Below are 13,935 nucleotides of genomic sequence, written 5' to 3' on the forward strand. Positions count from 1 at the left end.
TACCAGAGCAGACCCCTTCAGTGCCACAAGCGAGGCTTTGTCTAATAGACCTGTTGTTTTATACGTACACCATGGCAGCCGGGAGGCTGCAGATCAGGGTGGGTGGTTTTGTGGCTACCGTTCAGAATGGAAAGCTCATGGGTTTTAGAGCTGGAACCTGGTCAGTCATGTTTTCCAAACCCCTTATTTCGTAGAGGAGGACACTGAAGTCCAGAAGGTGACCCAACGCCTCTAAGGTCGCCTAAGTTAGTTAACTAGCCAACTCCGACCTTAAGCCTCGGCTTACCGACCTTGGTTTAAGGATTTGTAATTTACATTTTGTTACTCTTTAACAGTTGCCTAATCAGGGATTCTCGACTATTGGTTGGCTCGTTTTAGAAAATAGGGGAAAGGTCATTTACTCGAGCCCGTACTTCAGACCCCAGGGTACACCCCTACAGTACAGCTTCCAGAATTTTTGCCAAGGCAGGTGCCCGCAAGGAGTTACTTCACTGCAGGCAGGGGGGCTAAGGAGCCCAGGGTGAAAGGTCCTGGGTGCCTCTAGGGAGGTGTAGTTTCTCCCCAGCCCACTCAGGAATCCGAGCGCCCGCAGGACTACAAGTCCCATGAAGCCCCGCGCCCCCCAGCGGTCCGGCCAATACCGTTTCCTGTACCCTCTCCAGAGCTCCCCCGCCGGCAAGCGAGGCGGCGCCACCATGGCTGACAGCCTAGCCGCTGCGAGCCGGGAGACCCCGGACAGTACCAGTCCTTCGCAGCCCTCGCCGCCGGGGGCGGCGGCGCCAGCCCCGGCTCCCAGGGGCGCGGCCGGAGGGGCCCGGCAGTCGCAGCCGTTTGTGGGTTCCGCGGGGGGCGGGGTCCCCCCGGTGGGGCTGGCGCTGCGCTTCGACAAGCCCATCAAGCAGGCCTTCTACAACACGGGCGCCGTGCTGTTCGTGTGCCTGTGCTGCGGCGCCGCCGTGCTGGTGTACTTCATCCTGGAGGCCTTCCTGCGGCCGCTGCTGTGGGCCGTGCTGTGCGGCACCTTCCTGCACCCCTTCAAGAGCTCCCTGACGTGCCTGGGCCGCCGCTGGCTGCGCCGCCTGCACCGCGCGCACACGCCCATCGTGCTGGCCGCGCTGCTGCTGCCCCTCTTCTTCGCCAACTACGGCCTGGAGGCGCTGGGCGAGCAGGTGCTGCGGCGCCGCCGCCTGCTGGGGCTGCTGGGCGCGGGCGCGCCGCTGCTCTACGCGCTCTACCAGCTGGGCAGCTACCTGGGCGTGCAGGTGCTGCTGGCCTACGGCTGCGGCCTCATCCGCCAGGGGCTGGACTACTTCAACACGCTGTGGGTGAGTGCGCGGCCCGCCCCCGGCCCCGGCCCCGGCCCCTCCCCCTCCTCCTGCCCCTCCCCCTCCTGCTGCCCCTCCCCCTCCTCCTGCTCCTGCCCCTCCCCCTCCCCCTCCGCTCGGACCGCGGTCCTAGCGGAGCTCATCACAACGACCCCGTTATCCTGCCGGATTATCTTGTTATCCCCACTTTGGCAGCTGAGGAAACTGAGGCAGAGAGCATCTGATTGGCTAGAGTTCAAGGTTGAATTAGAACTCACATCTTCGGGCTCCCTCTTTTGACGGCGTACTCCGCTTTTAGACAGTTCTCATTCCTAGGAAAGTTTTTACTTTGAAGCTAAATTTGCTTCTTTTGAACCTGTTGGAATGCTCCTGGTTCTGTCCCTCGGGACCAAAAAGAACCCTAATCCCTCCTCCATGTGACAGTCCTTCAGATATTTGAAGACAGCTATGAGAAATTGCCGTCCAACCTACCCCATCTCAAGTTTGTGAAGTTTGGGGTTTTTTAAAAGTTCTTTTTTTTTTTGGTACCCAAGGGCAAGAATTTAAATTAATCTCTGTTGAACTTCATCTGTTATGTTTGGTCCCGATGCTCTAGCCTGTGAGTGCAGCTTTTGGACTGAATCCAAACTTCAGAGGACAAATCCCTTTAATAAAAGGATTTGTTCTGTAGAACTTGGACTGAGTTGGAAGACCGCATCCAAAAACCTAAAAGACCACATGTGGCCTTAAGGCTACAGGTTCCCCACACGCTTTGGGTTCCCCACATCCATTGGGCTTTCTATTCTCAGCTTTTGGCATGGGTAAATTTGATGAGCATACGTGCCATCTATGCCTTTATCTGAATTATTGATAAAAATATTAAATAACTAAACTATTTACGTGACTTTGGGTAGATTTCTTAACCTCTTTGGACCTCAGTTTTCTCATCTGTAAAATGGGGGGATTGGATTTTATGGCTCCTGAGGTCCTTTCCAGCACTAGATCTATAATCTTCTCCTGTGATGATCTCAGATCTTGACATGTGAGGATGGGGGTAAGGGGTAAATCTAGTGATCTTGGTCCAAGTTTTCCTTTTTCACATTTGTATGTGTTGGTGATGATCATTTTTCTTATTTTCCTTCTTTCTCATTGCAGAATTTCATTGAGTATTATTTCAGGTATTTAGGGGATACAAAGACAAAACTTAGCAGCCTCTTCTTGCAAGGAGTTTTCCATTCTACTGGGAAAGGATGTTGGGGGGTGGGAGTGCAGAGAGAGAGAATATAAAAGTGACTAGGAAGTATCTACAGAGAGAGTACAGTAATTTCCTCTGGGTATAGGATAGTGGTACCTAATCTATGCGTTTGAGGGAAATCAGGAGTTCCAAGAGGTAAAGGTGAGGAGGAGAGAGACTTAAGCATTAATACAATCTAAAAGTAACTGTTGAATTATTGCCGATTGTTGAGTATATGATATAAGAGGATTTCACACGGCTGACTGACAAAATTCTAAGTACATGAATGTGCTTAAATCTCCTTGGAATTTTTTTTAATCACATACATCACAGGTTAGTTAGACTCAGAATGAAATTTATGAATTGTGAACGTTCATTAAATAAATTAGTAATACTTAAGAGTTTGGGCAGTCAGGTGGTGCAGTGGCTAGAGCACAGGGCCTAAAGTCAGGAAGATCTGGGTTCAAATTTAGCCTCAGATACTTTGTAGCTTGTGTGACCCTGGGCAAGTCACTTTTGTTTGCCTCTGTTTCCTCATCTGTAAAATGAGGTAGAGAGGAAAATGGCAAACCATTCCAGTATTTTTGCCAAGAAAATCCCAAATGGGGTCATGAAGAGTTGGTCACAACTGAACAAAAACAAGTATAAAATACCTTAAGAGTTTAAATTTTTTAAAAACTTGCCATAGAGTAACTGCCTCCCTGGGAAAGGTTTCAAAATATATCCACTCTTAACATAGTCTGAAAGTCAAGTGATTAAAGTTCTTCTTGCAGAGAAATTCTGAAATAACTTATCAGTGCAAAAAACCCTTGATAAACCAGATATTTTTGCCTTCTCCCTACTTCTAGGAAACAAGACACCAATGATGACCAAATATATGTGCATCAGAGAATCCATTTTGTAACTCCACTAACTTTTAAGAACGCCCTAGATTCTTTCCAAATTCCTACACCTTTTCGCACAGCCCATACTAAATTATTAAGTGAATTTGTATTTCTGAGATGTTCGTGGGGACCTGGAGTTGTGGGGGAAGGCTGCATAAACTTGAATTGTGAGGTTCCTTGCTTTCTGTGAAATGACCTGGGGCACCACCATATAATCTCTAATAAAAGTTATTAGCATTTGGAATTAGGAATCAGAGGAAATGTGCAGAAAAGTAGTTTCAGTGGCAGACTGACTGTAGTATATGTAAGGAAGATAACTGACTATGTATAATTCACTTAGAAGCCCTTCCTCTGGCCTCTGGATGTGGTTATGTAGTGAATGACACCAAACCTAAAAATAACAGAAAAGATAACACAGATACTTCTATACCATTGTAAAAATAAATCTAATAAATGTGTGAATATTTAGTAGAAAATGAGAGTGTTCATATTTGTAGTATCAGACACTTGATAGAAAAGAATAATTTAAGAAAGGTTGTGAGAACAAGTCTTTTCCTCCTTGTATATGAATTCTTGAACATATTTCTGTTGTTATAAGTAGCATACCTTCTATGTATATATCTCTCTTGAAATGAGGTCACTGAGTAAGAATGAATGGGGTGGATGGAGGTGAACAGATTTCCCAGCTAAACAGTCAATGTCAGTATTCCCAAGAAGAGTTAGATAGAGACGTGGATTGAGACATTAGTGAGGTGTTAGTAGAAAAAACTAGAAATAAGTCAGTATGCAGATTTTCATCAAAGGTACTCAGTGTCTCAAAAGAACCAGACTTGGGATACTATTTGTAAGTGGGATGAGATTTAGAAACACTAAGAGATCAGATAGGTTAACTGCTTTGGATGGCCAGGGAAAGCTGAGTGAAACTTGGAGGTAGATTGGAGGTAGATACAGCAGAACTAAAGCTAAAGATAGGTAGTTAAATTTTAATCAAAACTTCAAACACCAGGATTTTTTGTCTTTCTTTTGCCCTAATCATATTATTCGGTACCACAGAGTCCTACCCTGGAGGTTTTGTGTCTGTATAGAAGTTGACTTTCTGCCCAGAACTTTTTGATCACTTGTTAAAGACCTCTTGCTTTAAAATTTGTTTAAAAATTTATGCTTTTTAGCATTCTTTTGTTTTTAAATTGAGTTTCAAATTTTCCATCTCCCTGCTGTACTCACTGAGAAGACAAGCAATGATATTGATTATATATGTGAAATCATGTAAAATGTATTTCCATATTAGCCACATTTCCCCCAAAAAGCAAGAAAAATAAAGAAAGTAAGAAAATTGTACTTCAGTTTATACTCAGAATTCATTAGTTCTCTTTCTGGAGGTGGATAGCATTTTTTCATCAAGAATTCTTTGAAATTGTCTTGGATCACTGTATTAATCAGAGCAGCCAAGTCTTTCACAGTTGGTCGTCATTATAACATTGCTATTACTGTGCACAATGATGTCTCAGTTCTTTTCACTTCACTTTACATCAATTTATATAGGTCTTGCCATCGTTTTATGAAACCATCCTCCTTCTCATTTCTTATAACAGTAATATTCCATCACAATCATATGCCACAACTTGTTCAGCCATCCCCCAATTGATTGACACCCCCTTGATTTCCAATTCTTTGCCACCACAAAAAGAGCTGCCACAAATATTTTTGTACATATAAGTCTTTTTCCTTTCTTTTCAATCTGTTTGATATACAAACATAGTAATGATATTTCTGGGTCAAAGTGTATGCAGTTTTATATTCTTTTGAACATAGTTCCAGGTTGTTCTCCAGAACGGTTTCACGTTTCACTACTCAACTAGCAGTTTGTCAATGTACCTCTTTTTTCTGTCATCCCCTCCAGTACTTGTCATTTGTGAGTTATGAGGTGGTACCCCACAGTTGTTTTAATTTGCCTTTCTCTAAGGAGTAGTGATTAAGAGCATTTCCCTTCTCTCTCTTTCTCTCTATCTCTCTCTATCCCTCTTCCTCTCTCTTTTTTTCTGCCTATCTTTTCCATCCTCAAAATTCTGTTTTGCTTCTAAGCACTGCCTCCCTTAATTTGCCCTGTCTTTTATCATCCCCTCCTTTCTCTTATCCCCTTCCCCTCCTATTTCTCTGTTGGATAAATTATGTTTCTAAATACAATTGAGTGTGTAAATATAGTCTTCTTTCTTTGAACCAGTTCCTGTGAGAGTATGGTTTGAACATTGCCCACTCCTTTTCCCTATTTTCTCTTTCTCTGTAAAAGTTCTTCCTTGTACATCTCTTTTAGTGAGAAACTTTTCCCCATTCTACCTCATCCTTCCCTCTCCTCCCATAAAACATGCCTCTTACTCACCCCTTCATTTTTTTTGGAGAGCATTCTCATAAAATTGACTCATACTTATGTCTTTGGTCCTATTAACTGCCCCAATAATAATAAAGTTCTTAGGAATTACATGTATCATCCCCCCATAAAGGAATGTAAACAATATAACTTTATGAGTCTCTTATGACTACTCTTTAATACTTTTTCTGCTTCTCTTGAGTCTTCTGTTTGAATATTTGATTTTTTATTCAGCACTGATCTTTTCCTTAGGAATGTTTTAAAGTCCTCTGTTTCAAAATAGCTGTTTTTTTCCCCTTGAAGGATTATATGCTCAGTTTTGTTGGATAGGTGATTCTTGGTTGTACTCCTAGCTCCTTTGCCTTCTGGAATATCATATTCTAAACCCTTGCCTCCTTTGACGTGAAGCAGCTAAATCTTGTGTGATATTGACCGTAGCTTCACAATATTTGAATTGTTTCTTTCTGGCTGCTTGAAATATTTTCTCTTTGACTGGGGAGCTCTGGAATTTGCCAATAATTTTCCTGGGAGTTTACATTTTGGGATCTCTTTTAGCACCTGATTGATGGATTCCTTCCATTTCTAATTTGCTCTCTGGATCTAAGCTATAAGGACAGTTTTCCCTGATAATTTCTTGAAATATGTCTAGGCTTTTTCTTTGATCATGATTTTCAGGTAGTTCTGTAATTCTTAATTTAACTCTCCTTGATCTGTTTTCTAGGTCACTTGTTTTTCTGATGAGATATTTCACATTTTCTTCTATTTTTTTTTCATTCTTTTGACTTTGTCTTATTGTTTCTTGATGTCTCATGGAGTCATTAGCTTCTACTTGCCCAGTTCTGCTTTTTAAGGAATTATTTTCTTCAGTAAGATTTTGCGCCTCTTTCTATTTGGCCAATGTGGCTTTTTAAGGATTTTTTCTCTCCAATGGATTTTTATGTCTTCTATACCATTAGCACAATTCTGTTTTTTAAAATGTTGTATATTTGTACTTTTTTTTAAAAAACAAGCTGTTAATTTTCTTTTCATAATTTTCTTGCATCATTGTTATTTCTTTTCCAAATTTTTCCTCTATTAGCTTATTACCTTCAATGATTCCAGGAGTTCTTATTAAGTATGGGTCCAATTAGCGTTTTTCTTGGAGACTTTTTTGTAGCTGTTTTCACATTGTTGTCTTCCAAGTTTTTGTCCTGGTTTTCTCTGCCATTATAGTACTTTTTATAGTCAGATTACTTTTTGTTATTGTTTGCTCATTTTCCCAGCCTATTTATTAACTTTGGACTTTTTGTTAAAGTTAGCTCTACTGGGGTTGAGGAGACATTGTCTCAAACTTCAGGCTTTTTTGTGCTATTTTCAGAGGTAGTTCTGGAGGTCTACGAGTTTTTGGTGCTTCCAAGTTGGTGTGATCCTGGGAGAGATATGATCACAGCGCTCTCTCTCTCTCTCTCTCTCTCTTCCTCCCTCTCTATAGCAGCTCTTTATTGATTTATTTATTTTTAGTTTTCAACATTCACTTCCACAAGATTTTGAGTTCCAAATTTTCTCCCCATCTCTCCCCTCCACCCACCCCAGGACTCCCAATCTGCCCTCCTTTCTATCACACCCCTCCTTTCTCTTATCCTCTTCCCCTCTGTTTTCTTGTAGGGCAAGATAGGTTTCTATATCCCTTTGCCTGTATGTCTTATTTCCCAGTTGCATGTAAAAACAATTTTTAACATTCATTTTCAAAACTTTGAATTCCAATTTCTCTCCCTTCTTCCCTCCCCACCCACCCCCGTTAAGAATGCAAAGCAATTTCGATGTAGGTTATATTTGTGTAATCATGCAAAACACTTCCATAACAGTCATGTTGTGAAAGACTAATTATATTTCCCTCCATCTTATGCTGCACCCCATTTATTCTATTCTCTGTTTTGATTCTGTTCCTCCTCAAAAGTATTTACTTCTAATTGTCCCCTCCTCCTATTTTCCCTTCCTTTTATCATCCCCCCTTATCAACTTCCCTCTCTGCTTTCCTGTAGTGTAAGATAGATTTTCATACCAAATTGAGTATGAATGTTATTCCCTCCTTAAGCCAAATCCAATGAAAGTAAGGTTCACTCTTTCCCTCTCACCTCCCCCCTCGTCCCCTACACTGCAAAAGCTTTTTCTTGCCTCTTTTATGTGAGAGATAATTTACCCCATTCTATGTTTCCCTTTCTCCTCCCAATATATTCCTCTCTTGCCCTTTAATTTTATTTTTTAAGATATCATCCCTTCATATTCAACTCACCCTGTGCCCTCTGTCTATATATATAAAATCCCTCCTAATACTAAGAAAAGTCTCAAGAGTTACAAATACTATCTTTCCATGTAGGGATGTAAACAGTTCAACTTAGTAAGTCTCTTAGGATTTCTCTTTCCTGTTTACCTTTTCATGCTTCTCTTAATTCTTATGTTTGAAAGTAAGATTTTCTATTCAGCTCTGGTTTTTTCATCAAGAGTACTTGAAAGTCCTCTATTTCATTGAATGACCATTTTTTCCCCTGAAGTATTATACTCTGTTTTGCTTGTTAGGTGATTTTTGGTTTTGATCCTAGCTTCTTTGACCACTGGAATATCATATTCCAAGCCCTCTAATCCCTTAATATAGAAGCTGCTAAATCTTGTGTTATCCTGATTGTGTTTCCTTAATATTCAAATTGTTTCTTTCTGGCTTCTTGCAATATTTTCTCCTTGACCTGGGAGATCTGGAATTTGGCTACAATGTTCCAGGAATTTTCCTTTGGGGATCTCTTTCAGGAGGTGACTGTTGGATTCTTTCAATATCTGTTTTACCCTCTGGTTCTTGAATATCAGGATAGTTTTCCTTGATAATTTATTGAAAGATCATGTCTAGGCTCTTTTTTTGATCATTGCTTTCAGATAGTCCAGTAATTTTAAAGTTATCTCTCCTGGATCTATTTTCCAGTTCAGTTGTTTTTCCAGTGAGATATTTCACATTGTCCTTTTTTTTTATTCTTTTGGTTTTGTTTGATAATTTCTTGATTTTTTGTAAAATCATTAGTTTCCATCTGCTCCATTCTAATCTTTAAGGAATTATTTTCTTTTTTTTTATTCTTTTTTAATTTTTTATTTTATTCTATTTTTATTATTATTTTTTAAAATTTATTTATTTAACTTTTAACATTCATTTTGCCCCATTCCATTTCTCCCTTTCTCCTCCCAATATATTTCTTTCTCACTGCTTAATTTCATTATTTTAAGATATGATCCCATCCTCTTCAATTCACTCTGTGCACTCTGTCTCTGTGTGTGTGTGCATGTGCACACCACCCAGATACTGAAGAGTTTCAAGAGTTACAAATATTGGAATGTAAACAGTTCAACTTTAGTAAGTCCTTTATGACTTCTCTTTGCTGTTTACCTTTTCATGCTTCTCTTCATTCTTGTGTTTGAAAGTCAAATTTTCTTTTCAGCTCTGGACTTTTCATCAAGAATGCTTGAAAGTCCTCTATTTCACTGAAAGACCATTTTTTCCCCTGAAGTATTATACTCAGTTTTACTGGGTAGGTGATTCTTGGTTTTAGTCCTGATCCTTTGACTTCTGGAATATCCTATTCCACGCCCTTTGATCCCTTAATGTAGAAGCTGCTAGATCCTGTGTTATCCTGATTGTATTTCCACAATACTTGAATTGTTTCTTTCTAGCTGCTTGCAATATTTTCTCCTTGACCAGGGAACTCTGGAATTTGGCCACAATGTTCCTAGAAGTTTCTCTTTTTGGATCTCTTTCAGGTGGTGATTGGTGGATTCCTTGAATACTTATTTTGCCCTCTGGTTCTAGAATCTCAGGGCAGTTTTCCTTGATAATTTCATGAAAGATGATGTCTAGGCTCTTTTTTTGATCATGGCTTTCAGGTAGTCCCATAATTTTTAAATTGTCTCTCCTGGATCTATTTTCCAGGTCAGTTGTTTTTCCAAAGAGGTGTTTCACATTATCTTCCATTTTTTCATTCTTTTGGTTTTGTTTTGTGATTTCTTGGTTTCTCATAATGTCATTAGCCTCCATCTCTTCCATTCTAATTTTGAAAGAACTATTTTCTTCAGTGAGCTTTTGAACCTCCTTTTCCATTTGGTTAATTCTGCTTTTGAAAGCATTCTTCTCCTCATTGGCTTTTTGAACCTCTTTTGCCAATTGAGTTAGCCTATTTTTCAAGGTGTTATTTTCTTCAGCATTTTTTTGGGTCTCCTTTAGCAAGGTGTTGACCTGCTTTTCATGCTTTTCTTCCATCTGTCTCATTTCTCTTCCCAGTTTTTTCTCCATCTCTCTAACTTGATTTTCAAAATCCTTTTTGAGCTCTTCCATGGCCTGAGCCCATTGGGTGGGCTGGGATACAGAAGCCTTGATTTCTATGTCTTTCCCTGATGGTAAGCATTGTTCTTCCTCATCCAAAAGGAAGGGAGGAGATACCTATTCACCAAGAAAGTAACCTTCTATGGTCTTATTTTTTTTCCCTTTTCTGGGCATTTTCCCAGCCAGTGACTTGACTTCTGAGTATTCTCTTCACACCCACTTTGCCTCCAGATCCACCCAGCCAGCGCTTGGGGTCTGAGATTCAAATGCTGCTTCCCAGCCTCAGGGTTTTGGGCAGGGGCAGGGCTGCTATGCAATGTGAGATTAAGTTCAGGTGCTCAGGTGGGGGCAGGGCTGCCACCCGGGGCTCCGTTCCCTCAGGGGGTTTATGCAGAGACCTTCAACAGTGGATCCTAGCTCCTGCCTGCTTGGGGAGCCCCTGTCTGCCACTGCCTCTGCTGCTGCCTCCCGAGGGGGCCTGAGTCATGGAGACACCCCGCTCCCCTCCCGGCAAGCCAAAAAGACTCACCCCCAGCGCCCATGGGTGGAGGGACCCGCGCAGCTGCTGGAGATTCCATCCCTGAAGCCTGTTCGGATCTGCTCCTCTCAGCGCTGTGTGGCCAAGGCAGGGCTGGGCTCGGCTCTGGGTCCGGGGCGCAATGGACCTTTCGTGTCAGGTTTTCAGGTCCCTCTGGAACAGAAATCTTGTCTGCTTCGTTGTTCTGTGTCTTCTGCTGCTCCAGAATTTGTTGGGAGTTATTTTTTACAGATATTTTATGGGCTGTGGGTTCGGAGCTAGCATATGTGTATCTTTCTACTCTGCCATCTTGGCTCCTCCCTAAGAAATTATTTTCTTCAGTGAGCTTTTGGATGTCCTTTTCCATCTGATCAATTCTGCTTTTTAAGGCATTCTTCTCCTGGTAGGCTTTTTGGATCTCTTTTGCCATTTGGGTTAGTCTATTTTTTAAGGTGTTATTTTCTTCAGCATTTTTTGCGTCCCCTTTAGCAAGCAGTTGACTCATTTTTCATGATTTTCTTGCATCACTCTCATTTCTCTTCCCAATTTTTCCTCTACTTCTCTTACTTGATTTTCAAAATCCCATTTTAGCTCTTCCATGGCCTGAGACCAATTCATATTTTTCTTGGAGGCTTTGGATGTAAGAGCTTTGACTCTGTTGTATTCTTCTGTTTGTATATTTTGGTCTTCCTTGTCACCAAAGTAAGATTCTGTAGTCTGAGTTTTTTCCAGTTTTTGCTCATTTCCCCAGCCATTTATTTGGCTTTTTAGCTCTTTGTCAAGGTAGTTCTATGCTTCCAGTGAGGCCTGGCAGGGTGGGGGTGTGTATTGTCAGCTACTTAATCTCCCCCACAATCTGTGGACCTAGAGTTCCAGAAACAGCAGCTGCCACTGCCCCTGCTGCTGCTGGTATGACTACTATGGGCTCCTCTGCCCCTCCATGCCCTCTGACACTCTGAGGGTGGGGCCAGATCACTCTACTCTCTCACACAGGTCTGACAGGTTTTTTCCACTGACCTTCCATTTTGTCCTCAGTGTTTTGGGATTGTGAAGTCTGGAAACTGCCACAGATTCCAGTGATTCAGTCCCCTGGCCCCTCCCCAGACCAAGGCTGCTCAGGTCCTGTCTATGCCAGCACAGCCCACACTGGACTGTGCTTTGCTCACAAGTGTGGTGTAATAGACACTTCCTGTTGACTTTCCATTCTGCTGGAGATTTGCTGCACACAGTCATTCTGTGGGTTCTGTAGTTCCAGAATTTGTTTAGAGTCAGTTTTTACAGGTAATTCACTGGATTCGGGTGGGGAGAACTCTAGCAAGTCCCTGCTTTTACTCCACCATCTTGGCTCCAGGTCCTTCCCCACCTCCCCTCTATAGCAGGTCACAATTCTCTTGATCCATACTCTGGTCTTTACCCAGGAAGGGCCCTGGTCCCCTGTAGTTATAAACATTAGTGTTCCTCTTTGCTTTGGAACTGTGACCAGGGCCCCTGCTCCTTTGTGACTGACCACCCTCACTCCTTTGTGCCCTGGAACTGTGACCCAGAACTACATATGAGCAGCAGAGTTACCAGTCAGTGCCAGCAAAGGATCCCCTGTAATCTACTTTTGACCATTTGTCTGACCCTCTTATCATCTCTGGGCTAAGGGCTCCTGAAGCTGCTGCCACATGTGTGGGCTCCAGACAGGCCTCTACCATGGTGTCACAGACTCTTCATGCCAACCTCTTAAGTTTTCTTAGTCAAGAAAAATGCCTCACCCTGAACTTTTGTTACTTTTGTTGGTTCTACTGTTCCAAAATTTTATTTGAGGCGTTATTTTAAAGTTGTTTGGAGGGCAGTGTTGGGAGACTTGAGTTGTGTGGTTGCCCCTAATCTGTTATCTTGGCACCCCTCAGACCTCTTGCTTTTCTTACAAATGTTAGTCTTAATGATGCAGTGGATTCCTGGGCAACTTCTAGATAGACAGATAGCAAATGTGATTAGTAATTATTGAAAGTTCCTTGTAATCCTTAAAGCATTGTTAAATCGATTGTTACTGCTATCATGTACCCTTTATTCCTATGTGTAACTTTCACTTTAACACATTGCATTATGTGCAGTAGATGTTGATTAATGCATTTAGCCATGCAGAATTTCCATAAACAATATATCACTTCTGAAATGAGGTGTATGCTTTTGTCTTTTAATATCTGCTAGAATTATTGTATGAAAAATAAAGCCTCTATTGGTATGCTACCGACAGAGGGTACCGTATGGGTGTCTTCTTGAGTGATGTAGGAAAGAGACCTTTTATACAAATCTTTACTCTATTAAATGCCATACCAAATGATAGCTGAAAGTTATAGTGGGACTTTTCACTGGGTCCAACTTTCTCCAAGGTATCTTGAAAGATTAATATAAATCTGTCACTTTTTTTATTTGACATGTAATTTATTTATTTTTCAGTTCTCAACATTCACTTCCAGTCTGTCCTTTGACCTCTGGATTATCATATTCCAGGCCCTTCAGTCCCTTAGTGTAGAAGCTGATAAACCCTGTGTTATCCTGGTTGTATTTCCACAATATTTGAGTTGTTTCTTTCTGGCTGCTTGTAATATTTTCTCCTTGACCTGGGAACTCTGAAATCTATACTATTCCTAGGAGTTTTCCTTTGGGGATCTCTTTCAGGAGGTGATCAGTGAATTCTTTCCATTTCTGTTTTGCCCTCTGGTTCTAAAATATCAGGGCAGTTTTCCTTGATAATTTCTTGGAAGATGATGTGTAGGCTCTTTTTTTGGTCATGGTTTTCAGGTAGACTAATAAATTTTAAATTATCTCCCCTGGATCTATTTTCCAATGAGATTTTTCATGTTGTCTTCTATTTTTTCATTCTTTTGGTTTTGTTTTATAAATTTCTTGGTTTCTTATTAGCTTCCATTTGCTCCATTCTAATTGTTAAAGAACTATTTTCTTCAGTGAGCTTTTGAACCTCTTTTTCCATTTGACCCATTCTGCTTTTTAAAGCATTCTTCTCCCCATTGGCTTTTTGGACCTCTTTTGCCATTTGTGTTAGTCTATTTTTGAAGGTGTTATTTTCTTCAGCATTTTTTAGGATCTCCTTTAGCAAGCTGTTGACTTGCTTTTCATGATTTTCTTCCATCACTCTCATTTCTCTTCTCAATTTTTCCTCCACCTCTCTTACTGCATTTTCAAAATCCTTTTTGAACTCTTCTATGACCTGAGACCATTGCATATTTATTTGGATGTTTTGGATATAGAAGCCTTGACTTTTATGTCTTCCTCTAATGATATGCTT

General features: G+C 41.2%; 1 protein-coding gene across 3 annotated transcripts in view; it reads left to right on the top strand.

Moving 5' to 3' along the window:
• Positions 1–523: 523 nt before the first annotated feature.
• The window catches only part of TMEM245 (transmembrane protein 245), a 93,666-nt gene continuing 80,254 nt past the window's right edge, over positions 524–13,935 (top strand). For 2 of the 3 annotated variants that reach the window (XM_072604332.1, XM_072604350.1), the window contains exon 1: positions 524–1,325. In XM_072604332.1, the coding sequence (XP_072460433.1) occupies positions 606–1,325 (720 nt within the window). In that variant the 5' untranslated portion in view covers positions 524–605. The remainder of the gene's footprint in view (positions 1,326–13,935) is intronic. The other variant, XM_072604342.1, reaches the window with a different exon arrangement.

This window comes from Notamacropus eugenii, chromosome 1 (genome assembly GCF_028372415.1).
Source record: "Notamacropus eugenii isolate mMacEug1 chromosome 1, mMacEug1.pri_v2, whole genome shotgun sequence".
Lineage (NCBI taxonomy): Eukaryota > Metazoa > Chordata > Mammalia > Diprotodontia > Macropodidae > Notamacropus > Notamacropus eugenii.